This window comes from Acomys minous (genome assembly GCF_964271855.1).
Source record: "Acomys minous genome assembly, chromosome: 9".
Classification (NCBI taxonomy): domain Eukaryota; kingdom Metazoa; phylum Chordata; class Mammalia; order Rodentia; family Muridae; genus Acomys; species Acomys minous.
The window spans coordinates 77707818-77735789 of record NC_140490.1 but is presented as its reverse complement, the minus strand read 5'-3'; the positions used below and the strand labels follow the sequence as shown (position 1 = coordinate 77735789).

At 45.3% G+C, this 27972-nt stretch overlaps 1 protein-coding gene, 1 long non-coding RNA gene and 1 pseudogene across 5 annotated transcripts; 1 reads left to right on the top strand and 2 right to left on the bottom strand.

Moving 5' to 3' along the window:
* Positions 1 to 23: 23 nt before the first annotated feature.
* LGALS8 (galectin 8) lies at positions 24 to 23100 on the bottom strand. Of its 3 annotated transcripts, none has more exons than XM_084796681.1 (10): positions 23038 to 23100; positions 16459 to 16605; positions 14362 to 14450; positions 12540 to 12750; positions 10818 to 10937; positions 10204 to 10260; positions 8824 to 8850; positions 8081 to 8169; positions 6291 to 6456; positions 24 to 1801 (listed from the first exon to the last, which is right to left on the bottom strand). In XM_084796681.1, exons 2-10 carry the CDS (start codon positions 16498 to 16500, stop codon positions 1652 to 1654), a joined length of 951 nt encoding a protein of 316 aa, XP_084652807.1. In that variant the 5' UTR covers positions 16501 to 16605; positions 23038 to 23100; the 3' UTR covers positions 24 to 1651. The 3 variants fall into 3 exon arrangements, with proteins under 3 accessions (XP_084652807.1, XP_084652805.1, XP_084652806.1); XM_084796679.1 differs by lacking the exon at positions 23038 to 23100 and adding an exon at positions 19356 to 19484; XM_084796680.1 differs by lacking the exon at positions 23038 to 23100 and adding an exon at positions 19288 to 19397.
* On the top strand, positions 19575 to 20142 carry LOC311605828. Its single transcript, XR_014782101.1, has 2 exons — positions 19575 to 19708; positions 19884 to 20142. It is a non-coding gene; the product is annotated as an uncharacterized lncRNA (long non-coding RNA).
* Positions 23101 to 24145: 1045 nt separating the features above from the next.
* Positions 24146 to 26302, bottom strand: LOC311605893 (uncharacterized protein KIAA1143 homolog; annotated as a pseudogene). The gene is made up of 2 exons: positions 26284 to 26302; positions 24146 to 24896 (listed from the first exon to the last, which is right to left on the bottom strand). The product of its transcript is annotated as an uncharacterized protein KIAA1143 homolog (transcript).
* Between the last annotated feature and the right edge of the window lie 1670 nt (positions 26303 to 27972).

Here is a 27972-nt window from a genome sequence, read left to right as displayed (position 1 = left end):
TACAACATGGAAAAATTATTGCATAGAGTATTCATTCTAACTTAATAAAAAGAAAAATTTAATGCAGAATTAGGGCAAGCAAAAAGGCCATTTGCAGTTTAGAGATAAAACTTAGAAATAAACAATGAAATGTCTCACAACTTAATAAATCTTTTTTAAAAGACCAGAATCCAAGAAGTAAGACTGATTCTATTCAATACCACTCTTAACTGCCTTGTGTAAAATAGAAGTGAAAATAAGCTTTCATATGAATAGACTTATATTTTCCTGAATGCCTTTTAGCCTCCAACATCAGTTAGGAAAAAAGTAACTCTGGGGGATTCTAGAGCCTCCTAACCTCCCAGAAGATTGCCCAGTTCCACCCACCAACCCCATATCTTGAGTTTTTCAAATTTGCAGGAAAACAAAATGAAGGACTAGCCATTGCTGCATTCAGTACTCCCTAAAAAGTAAGCTTGGTGGTGGTATTATTTCCCATGTATGAATACATGTGTCTGGGCAACATAGCTAAAAATACTTCTAAGCCCTGGCAGAATTCTGTCCTGTGGTTTAATATAATAAAATGACTTGATGAAATGAGCTATTCCCCCCCACACACCCAAACCTTCAGGATCTATAGCAAGATCAGAGCTGTGAAGAAAGACTCTACCTAGAGCTTCTCCTAGCTCTAGTCAAATAATAGACATTATAGGAGTACAGCAGCTGAACTTGCTGATGCAAGTTGGCTTAGCAGACAGCAGCGTCTGACCTTACTGCTGATGTAGACCCAAAGGGGCAAGGGCTGGTTACACACCAGCTCAGCTTTTTGACATTACCCTCTTATGTATGTTTGCTTTGAATAGTGCCTGTTTAATACAGTCACTGTCTCATCTTGATGTTAGTTACCAAGTGGGTTTTGCAAACTGCATTTATCCAATCTCTATCTCCCTTTGCCAGGCACACACACAAACCTTGGACTTGAGTGCCAGTAAGCAAAAAAAATGCTTGGAGCAGAACACTTGTTCTAGTTTTTGTTTGTTTGTTTGTTTTTTGGTTGGTTTTTGTTGTTGTTTGCCTCAATTTTTCTGCTATGTTCAGCATCATACTAATTATTTTATAAAGCTTAAAGCAATGATAGCTAAGTAAATCCTATATTGTGAGACATGATAGAATGTTGATTATGAAAAGGATCACTGGGGGAGTAGTGTTTTCCATCCATTAGTCTATTTTTCTGACTTTAACTGCAGAAGCCCTCTATGGGGTTAATGCAGTGCCAGCAGGAAGATGCAGCAGTAGGAGACCGTAGGCTTGTGAGTGCCAGAGAACAAGGACCGCACTAGTTCAGGTCACTGCCGTGTCTATACCCAGCTCAGAATATACACAGGAAATACATTAGAGTAGGCACTTAAATATTTGTTGAGTATGGTTTTACAAGAGGGGGCCCAGTGTGCAGAGCCTCGCTGGCCGTAAGCTGTGATTGCCCCAGATTTGTTCCTCTGAATGTAGAAGTAGCCACGCTGCATGGCCAGGCTTGAGAACACCAGTAGGACTTGATGTTGTATGAGCTTAATTTAACAATATGAAGAGTGTGATAAAAGTGAAATGCATTTGACATGGCCAGTACCATATAAGCCATTTTGCTGTATTTCGGGATTTATAGCAGTCGTGGTAGCTACCAGCTCCTTACATCCAGCAAACGGATATCACCATCAACTGCTAGTGTGTCAATACTGCTGAGCTCTTTAAATCTGTGTTTGTACTCCACGCTGTGCACACCGTTTACCGCGACCTTGAATTCTAGGACATCACAGTAAATTATCATCTGAAAAGAAAGGAGATGTACCATTAGTTGGCACCTTTGGTTTAAGTTTCATGCTGTTTCTATACTAACAGAGTGTCAAAAGGAAAACCATTTAGTTTGCTTTGAGCTTGGAGAAATTTCCCCAGCCTTATACCATTGACTTCCTTCTGAGTGATTCCAAAGAAGACCCAAATCCCCAGTACACCATGGTGGCATCTTTGCTTCAGCCTACATGTGTCTTATCAGGTCCTTCCTTCAGTAGTTCCCTACCCCCATTCTGCTCCTGGTTCTCAGAAGAAGGCAAGTGTCTCTCCTCATCCTTGAGAATTACAGAAAGCTGCTGGTCGCTGCCCCCTGCCCATTGATTGAGAAGCTGAGCCTTGGACCCTGACTATCCTGCCTCAATGCCAGCATCCTGGCCATGTCATCTTGGCCACTTCCAGCAGCTTGGGACACTTGGTAAAGAGAAAAGTTACTTAGTAATCTTAAACCCTGTCCTTGCTTGGAGCACATTGGCCTCTACCTGTTTGGAAAGAGCTTTTCAGGGCCAAGTCCCAGGCTCTGTACAGTAAGTGGCATCCAGGCAGATTCATCACTATCGCTTATCCTTCAGAGCACTGGCCTAATAGAAAACCTGCCGGAACACCTAATCCTACACCTTGCTGCACACTCTCAGGGCCAGCAGGGCCATTGATTGTACCACTCATTAAAAAGGACAGTTTGATGGCCCTGCACTGGTACTTGCCAGAGTGAAGGCATCCGAAGACATCACAAGAAGTCAGAATGGGGGGGGGGGGGGAGGTTGTTGAGCATGTAACACAACTGACCAAAATTTAAAGTAGTACTACACAGGGAATCAGGAAAATATCTTTTACTTGAGCTCTCTCCCCAAGAATGGGGGAATTCCAAGTTCAACCAGCTAGAAGGGATCTTGGGTGAGGTATATTTAACAAATCCCAAATCATGATACACAGCCTCCTGTTGAAAGGCTCAGCAGGAAAAAGAAGGTTTAGAGGCAGGGCAAGAAGCCAGCTGTGATCCTGGCAGGTTCCTGTTGTATCAAATAAATGCAAAAAACAGCAAGTAAGAACACTGTGGCAAACCAAAAACAGGAAGCTGCATAACCCAGAGTCTAGGCACCTGCCTAGAAGGAGAAAAGTCAAACAGCAGAGACCCTCCTTAAGTGACAGCTGGAAAGACTGAAGTTTTGCTGGCTATATTTTGACAGCCCTGGACTTGTGCCTTCAGACTGGGGATAGCCACACTGTGTGGCCTAACAGCATCCAGGAGAGTGAAGTTGATGGCTTTGTGAGCTCCACTTGATGCAGTGACAGTGAGGTGTTTTGGCACAGCCAGTGTAACTTAGTGGCTCAGTGTGCTTGCCTGTGAGGCCCTGAGCTCTATGCCTGCATGACTGGTTTTAAGAGTGGAGCTGGAGAGATGGCTCAGTGGATAAGAGCACTTGCTGTAGAAGCAAGTGTGAGAACCTGAGTTTGGATCCTACCACCCAAGTAAAATGCTGGGCCGCCCAAGCACCTGTCACCTACGGCAGGTCGGGGTGTGCAGTCAAGATTCCTGGGGCTTGCCCTGAGTTCAGTTCCCAGCAACCACAAGGTGGTTCACAACCATCTATAATGTGCTCTGGTGCCCTCTTCTGGCCTGCAGGGGTACAAGCAGGCAAAACAATGTGTACGTAATAAATAAATAAATCTTTAAAAGAACATGGAAACAACCTACGTGTCCCTCAGTAGAAGAATGGATAAAGAAACTGGTACATCTACACTATGGAATACTACTCAGCTATTAAAAACAAGGAATTTCCAAAATTTGTGGACAAATGGATTGAAATAGAAATTATCATAATGAGATCACACAGAAGCAAAAAGAGCTAAATGGTATATACTCACTTATATCGAGACACTAGTCCAAGGTGTACGTCCCCATGAAAAACTGTACCTACCAGGAAAGTGGGTCAGAGGGGAGGACACCCTATTGAGACTTTAGGTGTGAGAAGCCTGGGAGAATGAGGAAATAGAAGGATCCAGTGGGTCCTAGAAAACTACAGGCGGGTCTGGGCCCTGGGGTCCTCCGCAAACTATGGCAACAGCCAAGGAAAATATAGGCAGTAAACCTCGAACCCCTACCCAGGCTAGCCGATGGACAGGACATTCTCCACCGTCAAGTGGAGAAGGAGATCTGACTTTCACACAAACTCTGGTGCCCCATATTTGACCATGTCCCTTGGATGGAGATGCCTGGTGGCACTCAGAGGAAGGATAATAGGTCACCAAGGAGAGACTTGATACCCTATTGTTCATATACAGGGGGAGGAGGTCCCCCTCAGTCACAGACATAGGGGAGGGGGGGAGGGGGGGAAGCGGGAGGAATGGGAGGATACAAGGAATGGGCTAACAACTGAGATGTAATATGAATAAATTAATAAAAAATTTTTAAAAATTAAAAATAAATAAAAAATTTTTTTAAATTTTTTTTAAAGATTGCTGGGGCTTGCTGGCTGCCAACATAAGCTCCAGGTTCAGTAAGAAACCTTGCCTTAAAGAATAAAGCACTGAATCATAGAGTAGGCCTGTGCACACACAGAATCAGGCTTAAGGAAATTTGAAGTGCAAGCTCCTGTTTAACTGAAAGGAAAGCATTATGAAAAGATCTGCAAGAACCTCAGGAAAACACTGAAAAGTCACAGGTTTGAGGGTAATCACCGCTGGAGCATGAGAGCTTACAAGGGAAGTGAGTTCAAGTATGTGGGAGCATGGACTTTATTTTTCAAGACAGGGTTTCTCTGTGTAGCCCTAGCTGTCCTGGACTTGCTCTGTAAATCAGGTGGCCTCAAACTCAGAGATCCGCATGCCTCTGACCCCCAAGTGCTGGGATTACAGGCGTGCACCACCATGCCTGGCTTTGGGGAGTATGGAGTTGAAGTGTCCCAACAGAAAAATGTCTGGAATGGTATCCATCTAATTATTTTAAACATTTGTGTTAGTTTTAATTATGTGCATGTAGGGTATGTGCACATGAGTGCAGATGCCCACCCTAGCTGAGGAATCAGATCCCGTGGAGCTACAGTTAGAGGTAATTGTGACCCTCCCACTGTGAATGCTGACTGGAAGCTGAATTTAGGTCCTCTGAAAGAGCGTATTCACTCTTAACTACTGAGCCATCTCTAGCCTGACTTCATCTAATCTTAATAGCATATTCTAAGTTACGAGTCAAATTGGAGGTAAATATTTTAATTTTCACTTTTCTGATTTTCAACATTATTTGGTTTTTATTACCTTTTTATTTCAGCATCATAGATTGAAACCAAGTTATATACTGGTCTCTTCTCCGCCACAAGGACCAACTTCCTTCTAGAGGTACCCTGCCTCCCTCTTGTGCACCCCGGGTCATCCTATATACACTGTCCCTTGCCAACTACAAACCCTGAGCCACACCTCACACTTCTAGTGATTTGTTCAAACTGCTCTAAACCAGGCCCTTCCAGCTCTTGCTCAGCCCTCTGAATTCACAACTAATGCCTATACCTTCAAGGAACCTTCCATATCTAGTCCGCATCCACCCACCCTCCAAGCACTAGGGTACGTCCTTACCCTCGAACTTGGAAATAATGTACTGTCAAGTTGCCACCTTCTGGTCCCCTTTATTGTGTGTGCTTTAAAAACAAGTTTGATGAGTCCCTGAGAACTCCATTAGTTTAGAGCACTGGTTCTCAACTGGTGGGGTCATGACCTCACAAATGACCCTTTCACAGGGGTTGCCCAAGACCATTGGAAAAACAGATATTTATGATTCCTAACCATAGCAAAATTACAGTTATGAAATCAAAACAAAAACAATTTTATGGTTGTGGGTCACCAAAACATGAGGACCCTGGATTACCAGGTCGCAGCATAGGAAGGTTGAGAACCACTGGTTTAAAGTGAGTTTAAAATGTAAAGCATGACCTAAACTAATGATCCTAAGAAACCAGGAGAGGCAGTCACCTAAGCCAGAAAGTCTAGCCAGGCGCCCAGCATCCACATCCCAAGGGGACAAGAGTCTAGAAACTGCATGCCATCTGGTTCCAAGGGTCTTGTATGCTAGCCCTTGACGACGTACCAACAGGACCAGCTCTCAGAAATCCTGCCCTCTGGAACTGTGGAGGCCGTGGACAGTGCAAGCACACAAAAAATGGGGAGAGTCACAGACAGGAAGATGCCTAACATCAACCTCTGGCCTGGACATGTGCACACATACACACACACACACACACACAGCAAAATAATAGTCTGTCTGTAGTTCCAGCACTTGGGGCTACACGGCCATTAAAACTACAACAAATGTCAAGTATTCTGCTCTGCCCAGCGTACTGGCACTGTGTTCAAATTACAACCTCCATGGTCAGTGAACAACATCATACAACCCCAACACAGGGGTTGGATTTGATTTAATAAGTTACTGTGTTCTCAGGATTTTTTTTTCCTGTCCCATTTCAAACCAAACCATAACTTACCTCAAAGTACATCCCAGAACTAAATGGGAAGCAGGTGATATTTTTCTCCTCTTCTCCCCAGGCATCCTGAAGAAAGGAATTTCTTACAAATGCTTTCATGTTCAGGCGTGGGTTCAAGTGTAGAGCAATATCCTTTGATTTTCCTGCCACTAGGTCAACGTTAAAGCTTAAAGAGAAAGAGGAAAAAGCTAAGATTTGAACTACATGCACATGGGAACATGGGGAGGGAGGACTCTCATCTCCAAACCTGCATGCCACGGATCAGTGCTAAAGCTGAGACCCAGCCGAGCAACAACTGGTAGTTCAGAACAAGTGAATCCCGTGAGCACTTCAGGGTGTGGGACTCCAGGACCCCTCAATGCAAGCATTCTCCAATCAGTTCCACACACCCCCTTTTAAAAAGCATGCTACTACCAAGGAAAAGCTTTCAAGAATATGGACATTTTGGGAAATGTGTGACATTGGATCATATCTTCCAATACCTTTCTAACTTACTCGTTATTTAAAGACTTATTTGACTATTTTTAACTATGCATACATGCATAGCTATGTGCAGGTACCTGTGGAGGCCAGAAGAGGGTGCCAGAACCCCTGGAGCAGAAGTTACTGGAGACTGTGAACTCCTTGGCATTGGTGCAGCACACATTTTAAATCACTGAGCCAAATCTCTGACCTCTCTACCTTATTCTTTGAGATAGGGTCTTCCCTGGGAACCTTCTGTCTCTGCCTCCTAGTGCTGGGGTTATAGCTATGTATCACTATATGCAGCTTTTTCACGTGGGTACTGGTAACCCTGACTACCTACTAAGCCATCCCCCCAGCCCTACCCCTGGAATTGTTTTGTGTGTATGTGTCTCAAGAGTTGGCCTCACAGAGAGTCACCTGCCTCTGCCTCCTGCATGCTGGGATTAGACTACCATGCCTGACCCAGCACAGATTCTTAAAGCACAATGTTCCACAACACAGAAAGGAAACCTAACCTGGAACAACTGGCCTGGCAGAAATGAAGATATTGTAAAGAGAGACATGTGTCCCCCCTCTATCAGACTGTCGAAACAATGGACCCCAAGAAAAGGGGATTTCCCAGGACTCTCGAGCTAGAAGGAAACTACACCAATCAGAAAGAGAACTCGTTGCCTGCAAAATATTTGCAACTTGTCAGAGCACTTAACCAGATGAGACTGACATCCAATGGGACCACATCTTGACTAGGATTGCTTAGATGCACAGACCCCTGGCCCTCTTGCTACAGGATCCTGAAGATGGACTTGAGGGGGGGTCACTGGATCTTTGACTCTCTCTGTGTCTTTCTCGCTGTATCTCTCTCTCTGTCTGTCTCTGTCTCTCTCTTTGTCTCTGTCTCTCCTCTCTCTCTCTCTCTCTCTCTCTCTCTCTCTCTCTCTCTCTCTCTCTCTCTCTCTCTCTCTCTCTCTCTCTCTCTCTCTCCCTCTGGTGGCCACACTGAGTAGATCCTTTTTCTGCTGTTCACTATTAATTTGGCTGTTTTCATTGGCTCCTTAAGGATGGATAGCTGAACCTGGCTTCTTGCGGTATGGACGTGACCCCAAATTTGGTAATACTGAGGCTATCCTAAGCAAGAGGGGCCTCATGGACAAAAATGTCACCTACCTGGCCAGAAGAGGCCTCAGCCAGAACTTGCCCTCAATACCAACTTTGTCAACAGCTCCTTAGTGGGACCTTGTGCTGCCATGTTCTCTCCATTCAGGAAAGCAACACCAGCTCCACCAACACACCCCAAGCCCATAAGGCACTGATGCAGCCATACTGACCTTTTGGCATTTGTATTCACTTCTCCTTTAATGACAACAGTTCGTCCAGGGCCCATGGGGGCGTTCAACCTTGCTTCAAATGGCAGGCTCTGAAAAGGGGCCACAGTCAAAATGAGGCATCTTCAGAAAGGACCTTGTGGGAAAATCCCCAACAACTCGAAGGCAGGGTTAAGAGTCTGTGAACCCTAGGAGGGGGACAGACCTTTGCTTTCATCTCAGCTGGGTCCCCCTGAAAAGCAGAGGCTGGCTCGCAACAGACACTCGGTGATTGTTGTGCACTACAGAACAGGATGGTGGCATGGGTGTCACCTGAACCTTTCTGCATGTGACATGCCAGTAGAGCTATCAGTGCATTGGGCCTAAGGTCATTCTGTCTAATGGGACCAGCAATCCACATGAGTGGTTCAGACACATGCTAAAGACATGTCTGTCCAGGGCTTCTACTAGGAGCAGAGGTGACATGTAGCAGCTAATTTAAAATGTCCATACAGAGTTAAACTGTTGGCTATTTGAACTTTAGACAAAGATCTGGGAGACGGGATTTTGGCGTGAGTGACAGTTGGCCTATGCTCTTAGTGTCAAATGTTCTGGATACAATTTTAGAAATGTCTCCTCTATTACAAGGCTACAGGAAACAGCTCTACAGTAAAGTGTGGAAGGAATGCTGCCTTCAAGGTGCAGCTGTTCATCATGCTCTGGGTCATGTACAAAGCCCCATGTATAATACAAGCAAAAATACTCACCAGCTGGGATTTGCCAGAGTTTTGTATCTGGTGGAAGAGAAAGTAAAGTGAGAAAACCCTCCAGAGCAGGCTGACAGGTTTGTAAAGGAGCAGCCTGCTGTGGCTTCATGTATCTGTGCCTTCTGCCTTGGTAAGGTGCTTGCTATGCACATAGGTAGCAGCCAGGCATGGGAGTTGTACACAGGCACTGCACTTCATGGCAGGTACCTTGGAGTTTATGAAGAGCAACATGGTCCAGCATCCTTCTTCATGTGAATACTTTACCATCCATAAATTAGTAGTCGTTCAAAGGTACACATGTGAACTCCAAGCATATCTTACCTGTTCTCCCCAAGAACTCTCTAAACACTGATGTGCTGTCCTGCCTGCAGGCACAGATGTGCAGACCAGGGTAAGGCCTTGCTTTCTCAGGAACAGTAAAGCGTCAATTGTAAAACTGTTCTTGTTGCCTCAGGAAGCAGAGGGTTCATCTGCAGTCCACCTGATGCTCAGTATCTACTGATGCTTCATTGCAGTACCTCTCAACAAGCCAGGGAGATGGGATGCTTTTCACATGGCACCAGCGTGGTGGCCATTTAAACCAATCAGCTACATGTCAACAAAAACAGTGCCCAACGCCATAAAGCTGTATGCTTCTTAGTTCTTGACTGACTGTTCTATCCTGATGTCACATTAAAAGCTTAATTGGGAAGCTAGGGAGATAGCTCAGTTGGTAAGGTGCTTGCTATGCAGCCAAGTAAAAGCCAGGCATGAGAGCTGTACATTTGTAACTCCAGCACTAGAGAGGTAGAAAAAGGAGGATCCTTGGGTCTAGCTGACCAGCCCATCAGCCAATAGGTGAGTCCCAGGCTCAGTGAGAGATCCTGTCTCAAAAAAAAAATAAGGTGGAAGAGTAGGGAAGATGATCTGGAGGCTAAGCACTTGCAGAGCAGGTGTGAGGACTCAAATCCTCAGCACCCACGTAAATGCTAAGCAGGCATGCAGGCCTGCCTGTGGTCCTGGCATAGGCCAGAGCTCTAGAGGGAGCCGGCTACTGACTAGCTGAGCTAGCATGCTCTGGGTTCAACCAAGAGCTTCTGCCTCAATAGATGGAGAGCAATCAAGGGAGACATCCAATGTCTATTTGTGGCTTTCACACACATGTGCCAACACACATGTGAATATGCATATATATGCATATACTTCATATATATACATGCCAAAATAACATTAAGAAGTTGTACAGCAATTGATAAAGACCTATAGAATTGCCTTCTGGCCTCCATATTCATACACACACATGAATACAGAATGCATGCAGAAAACTCCATAATTAAAGAAAAAGGAGAGCCTTCCTTTTACTAAGAAAAAATTTAAACTGCTGGTTCATAGAATATTTACATTTTGTCTACTTATCTGTGTCACTCCCATAGTAGATGTTTCCATGCTCTGTAAATCCTGTAAAAAGATCAGGGACTAATTTTAACATACACCAGAAAACCTTTTCAAAATACTGGACACAATCAAAAAAATTATCAGTGATACGAGCATGAAAAATTATTGAGAATATGTTTAAAAATGCAACCTAATCCTGGGAGTCCCCTAAACTGTCAAGAGCAGTGTGAACAAGATCTAATGTTCATAAGAACGTGAGCAGCTGGGCACAGTTGTTGAGAGTACAAACTGTTCACATCATTGGGAACAAGGTAGCAATGCCCAAAAAAGTTAAGTTCAAATACTTAGGAAACTGTCTTATAGAAGTATTTATTCACACCCATGGACAGGAGACACACACTACCCAGCTAAAAAGGTGTTCATTTGGTAGGCTCATTCTAGACTTGAGGTCCCACCAACAAGAGCCTGGTTAGTGAGCAGAACTAACTAGTCTGAGATACTTATATTACTTTTCATCTAAATGGAAGAGGTAAATTAAATTAAATTTCTGCCGTTTGGCCTGACTGAATGTGAAAACACCATCCCAGAGGACCCCCAGGCCCATGTGGAAGGGCACTCACGGAGCTGAAGCTGAACCCGATGGAATGAATGTTCACTTTGCCATAGATGCCGAGTGTGTCTATCTTCTCTGGGCCAACCCTGTGGGCGTACAGCAGGGTGTGCTTCCCATTTACAGCCACCTGGAGAGACACCGAAGGCACACCCTCAGAGCACGTGAACACAGCAGCTCCTTATCCAGACACATGTGCCACCTTATGGGCTGGGAGTGGAGCCGTGGTAGAACGCTTGCTTACAGTGTGAAGCCCCCGGTGTTACTTCCAGCACCACAAAAATAAGCGAAGGAATTAGATGTCTCCTCGGGCCTATTTTGCTCATGGGTCTCTGCTCACATTGTGGCTGAAAGTAGCTACCACAGTAGCAGAAATCCTGAACTTTTTGCATCCTGTTGATTAAGTGCCTGGGTCATCTCTCCAGGCACATTTGGAAATGTGTGCCCAGGAGATAACCATGCTCAAGACCCCAAGAGCCATGCATAAGGTCTGGAAGCCTAGGATATAGGTTAGTTTTGCCTACTTGCTGCTCCAACCTCTTTCAGAGCTGAGCTCACTAAGGGAAAGCATGCAGCAGCTGGTGGTGGTGCATGTCTTTACTCCCAGTACTCAGGAGGTAATAGCAATAAATCTCTGACTTCTAGGGCAAGCTGGTCTACAGTGTGAGTTCCAGACAACCAAGGCTACACAGAGAAACTCTGTTTTAAAAAACAAACCAAAAACAAAAAAACAAAAACAAAATCAAACAAACAAAAAAAAACCAAAAGGCACATAGTGAGCTTTCTGACTTATGAGATTTCTTATCACTGCGTTGGAGCAACCTCAGTGGTCTACAGTTGTGATGCTAAAGTGCTCTATCTGTGAGTCCTCTGCACAGCGCCTCCAGATGCCAGGTGGTGTCAAGAGTCCAGGAGGGAGACATGAGCAGCCCACAGTAGGGACTCTCATGGAGCTTTAAAAATCCCTACATACAACAAACCAGGGCAACATGACAGGTACAGCTATACTGACCAAGACTGAAGGGCAAAGAACCACAAACTGATGGGCAGGGAAGGCTCCAGAGAGCAATGCCCACAGGACCCAGACCAGAGTGTGCACAGGCTCCTGCAGCCACAGGATCCCTGGTGTACAAGGTGGGGTTTTGGGTTTTTTGTTGCTGTTGTTGGTTTTTTGTTTGTTTGTTTGTTTGTTTGTTTGTTTTGAGACAGGGTTTCTCTGTGTAACAAGAGCCCTGGCTGTCCTGGGCAAACTATAGACAAGGATGGCCTCAAACTCACAGAGTTTGAGTGCTAGGATTAAAGACATGTGCCACTACTGCCCAGCTTCAGGTGGGGTTTTATTTTACTTTAAGATTTAATTATTATTTATACAGTATTCTGTCTGCATGTGTGCCGGCATGCCAGAAGAGGACACCAGATCTCATTATAGATGGTTATAAGCCACCATGTGGTTGCTGGGAATTGAACTCAGGACCTTTGGAAGAGCACCTAGTGCTCTTAATCTCTGAGCCATCTCTCCAGCCCTGAGGTGGGTTTTTATTACCTACTTCCCTATCAGTGACATGATGCTGTGTTGATCCAGAACTTAGCCCTTCTAGAAGTAGTAAGACATCAGAAGGTGCATCTGTTCTGGGTGCATGTTTCCATCTGGACAGAGAGCGACATATCTGATGCCTCCTGCAGCTTCAGAGTTGCTGCTATGCTCACCCACACACACTCTCTCAGCACCTACCTGGAATTTGTTCTTTAGCACCATGATCACGATCTCAAAGGACTTTTCTTTCCTGAAGGGCATATCATAGGTGATCTCCTCCCAGCCCCACTTCTCATTGGTCAGCGTGTTACAAACAATGCAGTTGGACCTCTTGAAGCGAGGGTTGAAGTGGAATGCAACGTCAGCCCTAGGCTTCAGGCTATTGCCCTGCTGCAGGTCTACCTGGAATCTAGGTAAGGGCAAAGCAGAAGCACATGAGCCTGCAAAAGTGAGCACCCCACAGCACCCTGGACTCCCTTTGTAGACCAGGCTGGCCTTGAACTCACAGTGATCCACCTGTCTCTGCCTTCTGAGTGCTAGGATTAAAAGTATGTGTCACCACGCCTGACAAGATCTACAGGGCAGCCTGCCCATCTTCCTTTCCTCCCTCCTCAGTAACAGAGCCCCACAGGGAAGCTGAGCCTGAGCCCGGGATGCTAGGCCTGTCTGTGTGAGTACAGATCTGCTGATGAACAGAAGGCAAGTGCCAGGGAGACTCTTGGTCTGGGATTCTGTTCAAAGTAAGTTGCACCTGATCGTCACCTACACCCGCTCCACACCTCACCCCCTGCTGCATACACTTCTCCAGCCTTTCAAAGCATGAAAGTAAGGCTGCTTTTCTAGCTGAGGGGCCTGATCATGAACCTGCCCCAGATATATGAGCCACATCTTGATGGGTACAACTGGCTACAAAGCTCAGGGGTCTGTCTCTGCAAGATCATTTCCTCACCCTACCAATGTCAGCCACTCAGAACTGAACCAGATGGGACTGCGATGGCTGCTCTTTCTTATCAACTAGACAGCATTTAGGATTACCTAGGAGACACACCTCTGGGTGTGTCTGAGAGAGCATTTTCCAGAGAGGTTTGACAGAAAAGGGAAGGTCTACCCTGAATGAGGACAACACCATCCAAAGGCTAGAGACCCTGACTGAATGCAAAAGAGGAGAGGAGAGCTGGGCATGGTGGTGCACACCTTTAATCCCAGCACTTAGGAGGCAGAGGCAGGCAGATCGCTGTAAGAGTCCAGCCTGGTCTGCAAAGGAAGTCCAGGACAGCCAGGGCTACACAGAAAAACCCTGTCTCGGAAAAAAAGAAGAAGGAGGGGGCTAGGGAGAAGAGGAGGAGGGGAAGGAGAAGGGGGAGGAGGAGGGAGAAAGGAGGAGAAAGTAAGCTGCACCGCAGCCATTCATCTCTCTACTTTCTGGCTGGGGACATAATGAGATCAGCTGCCTCAAGACCCTGCCACCACAGTAGAGCTGCTCTTCCTGCCAAACAGTCCCCACCGGGATGGACTGCACCCTCAAATCACACAAGTAACAAGAAAAGTAGCCAACACACCCTGAGTTCGTACCCAAAGCAGGCACTCAGTGAAGCCACCAACTTTGTTGAGAGACGGTGTGATGGTACTGAGAGTGTACGGAGACACCTCACTAGCCAACAGCCCCCTTCTCTATCAGTGCGTCTGTTTGTTTTTGAAATCAGACTTACAGCAATGACATAAAAAATCCCAGTAATTCCATGGTAGCACATGCCTTTAATCCCATCACACAGAAGGCAGAGGCAGGCTCATCTCTATGAGTCTGAAGCCAGCCTGGTCTATAGAGTGAGTTCCAGGACAGCTAGGACTATGCAGCGAGACCCTGTCTCAGAACAGAACATTCAGTAACCTTTGCCCCGTTACTCATTCTCCTCACTCCTCAGCTGGGCTCCTAGAGAAGCAGAGCAGGCCTCAGAGCATCAAAATGGCCTCTGCAGTCAGAGAGAGACAGCTGGCCTTCCACTCAACACAGCAATCTTACCTGTCCACATCATTAGGAATATGGCCACGGATTACAATCAGGGAGCCAGGCTTCAGCTGTTCAGCAATGGTGCCAACATAGGGGACTGTCTATGGGAAAGAAATTTTACAAATGTATTTTCATAACTCTGACAAGGCAATTATTACCAATCTCAGTGACTAATGGAGACTAAAAAGAGATGACCTTGACCTGACTCTCCTGCCTTGCTGCTTCCCAAGTACTGATTACAGGCAGTCATCATGCCCAGCTCACAACTTGTACGTAAGATGGAACAGAAATGATGAGAAACATACTCAGATAGAGTAAGCGAGTGAATGTGAGGCTGAGTGGCAGCCTTGAAAGACTTGTCCCTGCCTGAGGCCTACATTTGGGCTCCCAGGAAGGCACCTATTGCCCTAAGCAACAGTTGACACTGCAGGTTTCCTTCAGGTGTCTGGGGGACTCCTGTAGGTGAGACACACAGTGCCTATGTGACCAGCACCAGATCAAAACCCTGGCTCTTTAGTTTGCCCAGCAGACAACTCCGTGAGTGTCACACTGTGCAGGATGTCAGAGGCCCAAAAGCACGTGCATGCTGGATTCCTCAGGACTCTGCCTCAGGCAAGGTTACTCCTCTGGCTGCAATAAGTCAACAGCTAGAAGCACAACCCTGAACTGGTGACTCCCAGCTGGGGCCTCAGGGAACTGGGTTCCAGAAGGAGCTACTCCTCAGGTCCAGCAGGGGTGTGTGTGTGTGTGTGTGTGTGTGTGTGTGTGTGTGTGTGTGTGTGTGTGTGTGAAAGAGAGAGAGAGAGTCCAGCAGGGGTGTGTGTGTGTGTGTGTGTGTGTGTGTGTAAGAGAGAGAGAGAGAGAGAGAGAGAGAGACAGACAGACAGACAGACAGACAGACAGGCAGGCAGGCAGGCAGGCAGACACAGACAGACAGGCAGACAGACAGACCCAAGACTCGAGTCCACTAACTTCTTGGCCAGCTGGAAATCAAGAGTGACTTGAGCTCTCCACAAGTCAGGTGTGGCTGCCCAATTTGCACATGGGAAATGGAGACAAAGAGGCTGGTGTAAGTCAGAAGCCAGCCTGGGCTACAAAGTGAAGTTCCTGCTCTCTTCTCAAGGTGTTGTCAAGAAGAACAACACCTACAAAATCTGTAGGGAGATAATAATGAATTGCCCACAGGTTCCGCTTGACAGCTTCTGGTGTAGAAGGAAGGCGATGCCTTCCAAATGACTCATTCAGTTTGAATGGAGAAAAGTGACTGTGGCTTTGAATCGTTCAACTAAGGAAAGATACACCACGCAGAGAAAAGACACCACCCGTTACAATATGTACTTTATCTGTTCCAAGAAGAGTTAACATGGACGGTCTCCCACCAGTCTGAATCAAGAACACTAAAACACTCATAAGGTCAAAATGAAAAAGTAACAGTTCCTGTCTTTATTTCACCAAGTAAAACAAAACATGTCAAATGCACATAAAATTAAAAACACACCACATACACATACATGTACATGCACTCTCATAGACACACACACACACACAGAGAGAGAGAGAGAGAGAGAGAGAGAGAGAGAGAGAGAGAGAGAGAGAAAATGTAATAAAGAAGGAAAAACTAAGGGAGGCCAGAGAGATTGGTTAAGAGCAGTGGCTGCTCTTTCAGAGGGCCCAGGTTCAACATCCAGCACTCACATGGCAGGTCACAACTGTCTGTAACTCCAGTTCCACTGGCTCTCACACCCTCACACAGATACACATGCAGGCAAAACACCAATGCATACAAAAAAAATAGATCATTACATTCTTTAAAAAGAAAAAAAAACCCTATGTAGAATAAGAAATCCGTTTTCCTTTAAAAGTTATGTTTTAAGGTCTGAGGCACACCACACACCTCCATGACCCTCAAATTCTCTGTCCCACCATTCTTATTACCTTTCTCCTTCCATCTGAGAACAAGAGCCCCACCTACTTCCACTCAGCACCCACGACAGAATCAGTCTCACAGTGGGAATGTCGTATATGCTGACTGGATTGTGCTCATGCTAGCCCCAGTGTATTTACCATCAATCCTACTGGGGGGGGGGGGAGCTGCTAAAAGTCTGTTACCGGGTTATAGATGATGTTTTGCAGGTTGCTTAAGGACAACATGTTTCTTTTCCAACTTATTATTGATCCTTCTGATTGGAGTCTCTCTTTTGTATATAAGGCTGTACCCAGGTTTCATGGAGAGACTACTCAAATTGAAAACTTGCCCTGTGAAAGAGAAAAACAAGCATGAATAATTTCTCTTCACAATAAACTTTCATATGCAAATTATATTACTTTACTGATGGTTATCAAATGAACAGAATGTTAATATAACCAAAAACTTACCCTACTTTTGTTTTATTTTTGTTTTTTGTGTTTTGTTTTGTTTTGTTTTGTTTGAGACAGGGTGTAACTTTGGCTGTCCTGGGCTTGCTTTGTAGACCAGGCTGCCTGTACCTGCCTCTACTTCCCAACTGCTAGGATTACAGGCATGCACCACCATGCCTGGCTTACCCTACATTCTTAATAACATATTTACACATGAAATTTTTTAATAATTAGTGCAGGAAGCATTTCAAAAATATATAAGCAGAAAATTACATGGACTTTACTGTTAAAAATACTAAAATTTTAAGTGTGGTGGCACACACCTGTAATCCCAGGCACTTGGGAGGCTGAGGCAGGAGGATTACAAATTGGATGCTAGCCTAGGTAATTTAGCAAGATCCTGTGTGCCAGTTTGAATAAGAATGGTTTCTATTCTCATTTTCACACCTATAATCCCAACACTCAGAAGGCAGAGGCAGGCAGACCGCTGTGAGTTCAAGGCTAGCCTTGTCTACAAGGTGAGTCTTCAAGTCACTCTGTCTTGAAAAACAAAACAAAATAAAACAAAATGGCTCCCATAGGCTCATATATTTGAATGCTTAGTCACCAACCAGTGGCACTATTTGAAAGGATTAGGAGGTATGGCCTTGTTGGAAAAAGTATGTCACTGGAGGTGGGCTTTTAGGTTTCAGAAGCCCATGTCAGGCCTAGAGTCTCTCCCTTCCTGCTGCCTATGGATCTGGATGAACAACTTTCAGGCACTTCTTCAGCACCATGTCTGCCTGAATGTTGCGTAAAGCCAATGAACTTAAACCTCTGAAACCAGAAGCAAGCTCCAATTAAATGTTTTCCTTTGTAAGTGTTACTGTGCTCGTGGTGTCTCGTCGCAGCAAGAGAACAGGGACTAAGACACCTTATCTCAAAATTCTTTGGTTGTCATTTCTATTTTTGTTTGTCTGAAACAGAGTTTCTCTGTGTATGGCCTTGGCTATCCTGGACTCACTTTGTAGGCCAGGCTGGCCTCAAACGCTCAGAGATCCGCCTGCCTCTGCCTCTTAAGTGCTAACATTAAAGGCCTATGCCATCACCACCTGACTTGCTCAACATAATTTGTAAGGGCTAAGGGCATAGCTGAGTAGAGAGCGAGCCTACTGTGTGTGAGGCCCTGAGTTCTGTCACAACATTGCTTGGTTGGTTGGTTGGTTGGTTTTTCAACACAGGGTTTCTCTGTATAGCCTTGGCTGTCCTGGACTTGCTTTGTAGACCAGGCTGGCCTTGAACTCACAGCGATCCGCCTGCCTCTGCCTTCTAAGTGCTGGGATTAAAGGCGTGCACCACCACCGCCCAGCTCCACCCCATCACTGCAAAAGCAACTAAAACACAAGGATTTAAGGATGTGTTTCAGTGGTAGAGTGCTTGTCTAACATGCTCAAGGTCCTAGGTTCAGTCCCTAACACAAAAATAAAACACAGAACCCTAAACTGAAACAATTGCAAATACCACTCAAACGGTGCTTTCAAACTATGAGAATATTGATTTTACTTTTCCTATTTGTACAACAAGTAGGAATCACATCATAGAATTATCCTGAGGATTACACTAGGATAAATTGTGGAAATAGCTCAGGATGTGTTAGCTATTATTGATAGAAAACATTGTTCTTCTTCAGACAGCAAAATTAAATAAGTTGGGGGGGCGGGTGTAATAGCCATTCCTCTGAATACTAGATGGAATGTTCAGCATCAGGCCCATTTTTAGAGATAGAGTGACCTCCCCCGCCCCCCCCCCCCCCCCCCGTCAAGCTCCCTCCCTCCTCTGCACTGAGCCCTTCCCAGTGATATATTTACTTCCTCTAGGCCTGATGACTCAAACTGAAACCAAGCCAGAAAATGAAACTAGAGTTTCCTGCAGTTTACTTCCTACAAGTTCTGCTAGGCTGTACAATAGGCACTCGCCAACTCTGGTTACTTTTTAACTGGGAAAAGAAAATTGTATCTGTCTTGGTTACACCCCTAAAGGCAACCATAGACCCTCTATCTGGCATTTGTCATTAGCTCTCATTTTATTCAAAACCTCTCAATCTTTAATTATGTGCAATTCAGGATGCACTAACCAAAGCAAAAAGGAGACAAGAATTGCTATTACCACATCCATAATTGATATCTTGCCCAGAAAGAGGTCAAGAAGGCCTAGGCTGGCATTAAATAACTAGTCCCTGCAGTCTGCAGGCAGGTTTCACCGGCACAGCCATAGGAAACCATGACTTAGGTTTTAGGGCGATTCCCCCAAACCCAGAGAACTTGTGTCTCCCCACGTTCAACACTTCAGTCGAATGACGCAGCATCCTAAAGTGCGTGTCTGAGATCACGAAGTGTGAGAGAGCTATCAATCAACTGTGTCACGGTCTGCCATTCTTGGGAATCAAAGGGGCACTCGCCCCTTCCCCGGCTGGAGATGGAGACCTCGGCCGGGCGGAGAGGCTTCACCGACGCGGGGCGGCGCAGTGCTGTCCCGACACTCCGGTCCGAGGACAAGCCTCAACCCACGACCGATTCCCGGTACCCGGTACCCTGTACGCACGTCGCATTGGCGTGTCCACAGTCGAACGAACAGTGACATCTTAATACCCCTGAGTCGCCCGGACTCACCCCAGCCCGGTGGCAGGCGCTGAGCTCCGAAGTGTGTCCCTTACTGGACGCCGTCCCGGTTCCTCGCTCGCTACAGGCTGAGGGCGGGGTCAGTCCGCGGCCGTTTCCCAGCGAACGACCGCAGGGGCGGGGCGTCCAAGTGCTACGGGCTAGGGCTCTGGGCTCTTCCTGTCACCGGTCAGACCGCTGACTGGCTGTGGGAATGGGGCTTCTGAGTACTTTCAGGGCTGGGGTGTGGCTCGCCTATCCTGCAGGAAGCCCCCAGGTTGATTTCCACCCAGCTCCGCACAAACTGGCGGTGGATGTACGCCTGTAATCCCAGCCCTTCGAAGCTGGAGGATCATAAATTCAAGGTCATTCTGAAGACCTTATTGGAGAACTTAAGGAGTTCTGGGTCACTCTGGGATAGACACCCTATTTTAAGGATGATAAGGGCGGATGTGGCTGGGACCAGGGCCCTTCCCGCTTTGTCTCCGTGGATCAGAGCTGAGCAATGCTGTGAGCAAATCTTGTATGCTTCCTTTGCAGCCTTGGGTCAGAGCTAAGCAGTGCTGTGAGCCAATGGAATTTAGCCATCTTTCGCCAGCAACTCGCTTAGTTGTGGAGGAAATCGGTTCATTATTGTCCCAGAAGGAAACCCCATCCTGTGAGCGGTAACCAGGACACATCAACACTGGGTGACTCGCCAGTTATTCTGTGCTGGGGTTTGTTCCTTAGGAAACAGTTTAGGCAGTGTGGTGTTTGAGTCGGAGGAGAATGGATGGTCAATAAACGTAACTGCATGTCAGGGGCCTGCACTGCTCACAATTTAGCCTGTTTTGTACAAACAGAAATACAAGTAAGAATGCAGGGTACTGAGAACGGCTGGCCAAGCTGCCTAATTTCAATGTATTAATGGGCCCAAAGATATGTTTTTCTAGACTTTTGCCCATGTTTTTTGTTGTTGTTGTTTGTTTGTTTGTTTTTGTTTGGGGGGTTTTCGAGACAGGGTTTCCCTGTGTAACCTTGGCTGTCCTGGACTCACGTTGTAGGCCAGGCTGGCCTTGAACTCACAGCGATCCCCCTGCCTCTGCCTCCCGAGTGCTGGGATTAAAGGCCTGTGCCACCGTGCCCGGCTCCATGTTTGTATTTGAAGGACATGTTTGGCATGGCTGTTGGCTTTTTCTCTGGTTTTGTGTTTTATTTTGTTTTGAACTTGAATTTTGCATGCCTCTTAGCACCACCTCATGTTCTGATTCATTGCTGATGTTTTCTCTTTCTTCCTCCTGTCCATTTTTCTAAATTTGATTCACTTGAATAGTTTCTATTCAAGATTCTACTTGAATAGCTGGATTTAACCCTTGATGTACATGGCTTTAGCTTGGTTGTTATTAGGTGTGGTGGGTTTCTAACTATACCTAGGCTTCCTGAGTTGTTAAGTGGAGATAGGGAATTTGCCTTACACATTCTCAACACCTACTGTAATGGCTCTAAAGAAAGAGGTCCCTAAGGATTGAATTGAATGCTATGTTATCCGTAAAGCGGAGAACAGTTGAGTGTCTTCAGTTTTGCCTGAGTCTAGCACTTCTTTATGAGGTTAAAATAAGTTCACCCCAGTGTTGGATGCATTCCAAGTTGTGGGAATAGTTAGTGCAAAGTCCTGGGGCTCTCAAGAGCAACTGCATGTTCTGAAAACCAAAATCACCAGCATGCTGAGGCTGGTGGATGCGAGGAAGGCAAGATGACGTCATGGGAATGAGGTCCCCTAGCAGTGCAGATAGAAGGAGAAAACAGCCTTGGCCAGAGCCTTGGGGAGAAAAATCCAGGAAGTGGGAGAGTAATGGCAGCTTTAGAGACCTGCTGGGAATGGCTACAGGTACCCAAAAAGAGAATGTCCAGGTTGCTGAATGTTCCAAAGGGTCAAAGAGAAGGAACAGGATCAGTGGGCATAGCCGCAGCAGAGGCCCCTGGGGACTGACTCGGAAGTAGTGAAGAAATGAGAGCAGTAGAAGTAGTGGGAATCGTAGTCCTAAACGTTTAGCTGGGAAGAAGCGAGAAACAAGGAAACGGGAGGGTAAAGAATGGTTTTCACTGGGGTTGGAGAGATGCCCAAGCAGTTTAGAATGCACGTGGTGCTTTCAGAAGACCTGGGTCCGGTCCCCAACACCTACAAACTACAATGCCTACAACACCTGCAGTTCACAACCACTTGCAATTCTAGGTTGTAAAAGTAACTTTTATTCACCCAATGTAATTGTTGTCTTGGAGGCTTACTAGGCCTATTCCTGGAAGCTTCTGGCCTCCATACAATATAATCTAGGCCTACAAAGTTTTAAGCCTCAGACTTACTGCTGAATAAGCTCACTCTTTCTAGCTCTTTCTAGCCTCTGGCTGGCTGGTTCAAGTCAGCTGTTCTGGCTCAAACTCAGCTTCTCTTAGCTTCTAACTGAATCGCTCTGCTTGGCCTCACACTAACTCTAGCAATCTGTTCTAATCTTCTGGCACCTTCTTCATCTCTGGCCTCAACTGCCTCTGCTGACCTGCCCTGAACTCACAAATGAACTCCAACCTTGCTGCTTCCTTCTACAAACTAACTTTACCTTCATTGTTTGGGATTAAAGGTGTGTACTAAGGGTGTGTCTGTATTCTGGCCAGAGTAGCCATTTTGCTCCATAAAATTCCTCTACACTAGGTCTTCTGGCCTCTATAGCCTCCTCTACTCATGTGCACAGACACACGCACCTTTTTGTGGGTTTTTTTTTTAATTTTCATTTTTGAGGACTATTTTGAGACACTGTGGCCCTATGTAGCCCAGACTAGCTTTGAACCCTTCAATCCTCCTGCTTCATTCTCCTAAGCACTAAGATTACATGTCTGCTTTGTTTTTAAAAAGGCAATACAACACTTTGTAACCATGACTTTTAGACTTTTTAACCAGAGCCACAATAAGAACTGTTTCCACTGTGACTTCTTATATTTCAATGAAGAAACAAGTTTTCACAAACTCACTCTTGGATTGATCTGTCCATTAAAAACAAAATGCTGTTCATAGGCTAGGTGGTGGTGACATATGTCTTTAATCCCAGCACTTGGGAGGCAGAGGCAGGCAGATCTCTGAGTTCAAGGCCAGCCTGCTCTACAAAGTGAGTTCTAGGACAGCCAACAAAACAAACAAAAACAAAATAAAACCTCTATTCATGTACACATATGCTATCAGAGCCAATTTGTGCTTTCCCACTTGTATTGATACCTGGACCAGGATGAGATTCCTAAGAAAATAGGCAAGTACTCCCCCAGCAATTTTCTCTCTTGAAAGCCAGATGTGAAACATTTACCATCATGTGACTGACAACCAGATGCATGTAGAGTCTAGAGCTTACTTTGGGTGTCCTTCCTTTAGAGTCATCTACCTTGCTTTTTGAGACAGGGGTGTCTCACTGGGACCTGGAGTTTTGGATTTGGCTAGACTGGCTAGCCTGCAAGCTCCAGGGATCCTCCTGTCTCTGCCTCCCCAGTGCTGGGATTACAAACACACACTGTCACACCTGGCTTTTTATATGGATGCTAAGAACATACACACCTGTCTCCCTGCCACTGAGTTCTTTCTCTTTGACCTATGATCTCCAAAACTTAAGCAGCGTCACCGAGGAGCACTGAACCTCTTCTGCCCCCAGCCTCTGTTGAGCAGATTCACAAAGCTTACCTCTTATGTTCTACAGGTTTCATGTCCCACATCTTAGTGTTTCAGTTGAGAGAAGCAAGCTTCTAGAACTGGTTATATCATAAAATAATAGAATCTTAGTAATGGGAGGGATCTTAGGAAAAGAGTAAATTAAAGCAGCGTATCTTGAAGAATGGCATGTTTCCTGTTCCTTAAAATACATTCCCCTGAAGACTACAACATGCTAGTTCTAGAAACTATTGAAGTATTTGATATGTAAAAATGTATCCAAAACTGTGTAAATGTAAAGGCCAGACAACAAGATACTATAAACCGAGTGTGGTGGCACCCACCTTTAATCCCAGCACTCAGGAGGCAGAGGCAGGCAGATCGCTGTGAGTTCAAAGCCATCCTGGTCTACAAAGTCCAGGATGGCCAAGATAACAGAGAAACCCTGTCTGGAAAAACCAAACAACAACAACAACAACAACCACAACCAAAAAACCGAAAAACAAAAACAACAAGATACTATAAAAGAACATAAAGATTTCAAATATATATATATATCTTAGTATATATACTGAAATTATATACTGAAATTATTATATATAATATATATACTTATAGATATTTAGATACTATGTATGGTATATATATGCATATAGAGAGAAAGGATAAGGACCCAAGATATGTACCTACTAGAATTAGAATAGTACAAAAAAAACCTGACTTTCCTAGAGCTTAAAGCCTTTCAGAGTAAGGCAGTCATTGCATATACATTCATTTGTTCCTGCCCAATCTCTCAGATTCACTAAAAGGATTCCCTCTGCAGCTCAGTCTCAGACCTTCTGGCTCATCTAATCTACTTCCAGCTTGTGCTTATACAGCTCATTAAAGTGATGAGTGAGACACTAATAGTAAATTCAGTGGTAGGCTGAAATGGACCAGAACTCAAACCAGTTATCAAACACAAAACTATTTTTAATTATATATATATATATATATATATATATATATGACAAATCTGTTATGAAATTCTCTGTGACTATTAATGATGTTAGATTTTTAAATAAGCAACTTCAGAAAATTTAGCAACATAATTCTAAGTAAGAATCAGGACAAAGAACATATATAAAAATCTCAGTTTTGTTTAAAAATACAATATATATATGCATATATACGCATACCCATAGGTGGGAGGTAATAAAATCTAACAGCAGTGACTGTCCAGCATTTTCAGACAAAGGGGCTTTGACGGATGGGTTCAATTTCAGGAAATTGGTTCCAGTATTTTTGATGTTTCAAAGGAAACCCAGTCCACAATGTCAGTACTTATTCATTTTCATCATCACTGTCAAAAGAAAGGAGACTGCTATTTCTTATTTGTTTCTGTGAGTTCTTTCTAACTGAATTCTTCTTTCCCGCCCCCACTCGAGACAGGGTTTCTCTGTGTAGCCTTGGCTGTCCTGGACTCGCTTTGTAGGTGAATTCTGCTTCTTTACATCATCTTTATTAGTTTTCTTCTTTTTGGAGCTGGCTATTATTAACCCTGAACACTTTTCGTCGGAGGCACGCTTAACTGGTTTTGAATACAGGATTCTTCCATCAGCTGGAGGTGGTTCTTCATCTGCTTTGGCAGCCTTTATTTCTGCTTCAATTTTCATGACTTCTTCGGCTGTTAGGTCTCCCTTTATTAAAACTACTACTTGAAGCTGTTTGCCTTCCTTGTCGCTGTGATTGATCATCTTCATCTGGGAGCTGAGACTGGATTTTCTTGGTCTCCACGGTGGGTCCTTCCCTGTAGCGGACTTGCTCTTTGATGTGAGACAGGAAGGTGGGCTCAGCAGGCCACACATACGACACCTGGTTCTGCTTGCTCAGGTGGTTCCAACGACCAACAACTTTATTTCATATTTTTATTTCTGTGTCTGTGTGTGGGTATGTACACATGGATGTGAGTGCCTTCTGAGCCCAGAAGAGGGCACCAAATCCCCTGAAGCTGAAATTACAGATGTTTCTGAGCCCACTAATATGGATACTGGAAACCAAATTTTGGTTCTCTGTGAGAGCAACAAGTATTAATACCAGCTAAGCAATCTCTACAGCTGCCCCCAAGCACTCTTAAAAACTTGATAAATTGTTGTGCAGAGTATGATGATGAATGTCTGTACACTCACTATTCAGCTGTGGGAACTGTTACTGTTATTTTAAGAGTAAGGTCTAAATATTAGTATACCTATACTTATTTTTGCACAATTATTTAACCTGTTGGCACCATCAATAAAGATACAAACACCTGATAGATTTTAGAATAGCCTTATTTTACCAGGGCCATGGCAGGTGTTACCACCTGAACTATCTTTACTTCCCAGGCCTCTGTACCATGGCATCTGTTGTAATAATTTCTTTCTGGGCTACCTCCCATCCGTAATTCCATAAATACTTGATTATGTTCTTTATCTTCCATCCATGCTGATCTGGCCATGTGTGCCTCTTCTCGCTAACCTGTCGGGCTGCTCTGTCACCTTCCTGCTCTGGTACCTGTCTGCTTCCCCCATGATACTTCTTTCCCAACACCCTGGAACCGTCCCCACTCCTACCTTTCTCCAGCCCTGCCCAGGTATCAGCTTTTTATTGGTCAAACAGGAATCATTTCTTAGGCAAGGTTTACACACTAAGAATATGCTCCTCTGGGCAGCAAATAGATCTTGGGAGCCAATAATTAGGTCAGAATACAGATCACCAAACGAGCCTCCCAACAGGCAACCATGAGTGTAGCCTGTCTTATTTTAGACAAACCTCGCCTGCTTTATGCCCACTACTGGCCACTTCACAAGCAAATCCACAAAAACTTCAAAAGCAGTTATTCCACTTTAATGAAGTAATAGACATTAGCAGACACATCCTCTGAAGTTAAGCAGATGAACCTCTTGGGTCCCTCAGCACCTTATCAGATTTCTTGCCTGTCCTTTGAGGCAGGAAGTTTCACAAATTTCACTAGTCAGTGAATTTCCCTTGGGCACGGTCTGTTTGATTTTCTGTTTACTCCCTGTTTGCCTGAAAACAACACAGTTATGCAGTAAATGTTGATTGGTAATGAGCGGATGAGCAAGTCCCATGAGACATAGACATACAGTGTCTCGAGAGGCAGCAGCTCGAAGATCTGGTACAGAGTCTTACAGGTTTGGTAGGAACATTTTCAATGTTCTTTGGCCAGAATTCATAGGGTCCAGAATCTGTATCTCATCAGGAGGCAGGTATGTTCCTCATCTTTCTTGTGAATCAAACCTGAAACTTGCACGTACATGTTGCTAGACTGATCCGCCTATTACAAAATGCCCATTGCTTTTTTTTTTTTTTGACAGTTTCTTGTAGCCAAGTCTGGCCTTGCTTTCTATGTAGCTGAGGATAACCTTGACATTCTGATCCTCCTGCCTCTATTTCTCAAGTCCTAGTTTGAAAGTACCCACCACTGCACCTGGTTTATGTGGAGCTAGCGATCAAACTGAGGGCTCCACATATGCTGGGGAGCACTCTAGCAGCCCCAGTTTTCATTGCAGCTTTTGATCACACAATTTTAGTACCTAGCTGTTGATGCTCATTGCTTAGAATCACTATTTCAGTAGGAACCAGACAACAGTGATATTTTAATCTGTGATATCTCCCACCTGTACTTGTGGGAACTCTTCCATGAGCAAATACTGTTGCTTCCATCAGCTATGTGTGAAGTTTACCAGACAGTATTGTACTGGATTTTTTTTCCCCATTCATTGAGGGTTTTCAGAAGCTGTCTCCCCTCAGTCTGCCAAAGGTTAGCCAACTTTGCTCCCATTCCCATGAAACAATTAACTTGGGAAGAACTAAGGTTTATTTGAGCTCACTGCTTTGGAGGTATAGGGCCAGAGTATATTGGCCTCATGTTTCTGGGTCTGTGTTAAGGTAGCACACCCTGGTTGGAGCATGTGGTGGATCAAGAGAGAGGAAAGGGCTACATACACAGATTCACTTGGAGACCAGTAGATGGCTGAATGGGTAAAGGCATTGCTACCTAGCCTGGTGACCCGAGTTCAATTCCAGGGACCCATGTGGTGGAGCGAGAGAGCCTACTCCTGCATGTTGTTGATCTTTGACTGCCAGGAGTACACATGCCATACTCACTAAATAAATAACAGATAAATAAATGACTGGAGAGGTTACTCAGCAGTTAAGAGCACTATCTGCTCTTCCAGAGGTCCAGGGCTCAATTCCCAGCACCTACATGGCAGCTCACAACTGTCTGTAGCTCCAGTTACAGAGGATCAGACATCCTCTTCTACTCTATAGTATCCTTCACTCACATGGGGTACATAAATGCACACAAGCATACATACATATACACACATATACAAATATAAGAAATAAAAAATAAAAAATAATTGTCCAGGCTATGGTGCCAGAGTGAGGCCAGAGAGGCTGTTACTAGGAAACCTCTCAATGGAGCTAAAAGGGAACAAAAACCAAAGATGTGAGAAGGATCTGGAACCGCATGGAAATCAAAAGTCAAGCGTCCAGGAAGGCTGTCTAGGGAATGTCAAATAGAGATCAGGAGGAGATGGGAAATTTTCCATCCAAGAGCTGAAAAATGGGAATAATGAATCCAAGTAAGTCTGAAGTGAGGGGATGAGTGAAGCTGCTCCCCACCTCACGCAGCCTCACCCTGCCTCACCCAGCCTCACCCCTCCTCACCCAGCCTCACCCAGCCTCACCCAGCCTCACCCCTCCTCACCCCTCCTCACCCAGCCTCACCCCACCTCACCCCTCCTCACCCAGCCTCGCCCAGCCTCACCCTGCCTCACCCTGCCTCACCCAGCCTCACCCAGCCTCACCCCTCCTCACCCCTCCTCACCCAGCCTCACCCAGCCTCACCCCTCCTCACCCCTCCTCACCCAGCCTCACCCCTCCTCACCCAGCCTCACCCAGCCTCACCCAGCCTCACCC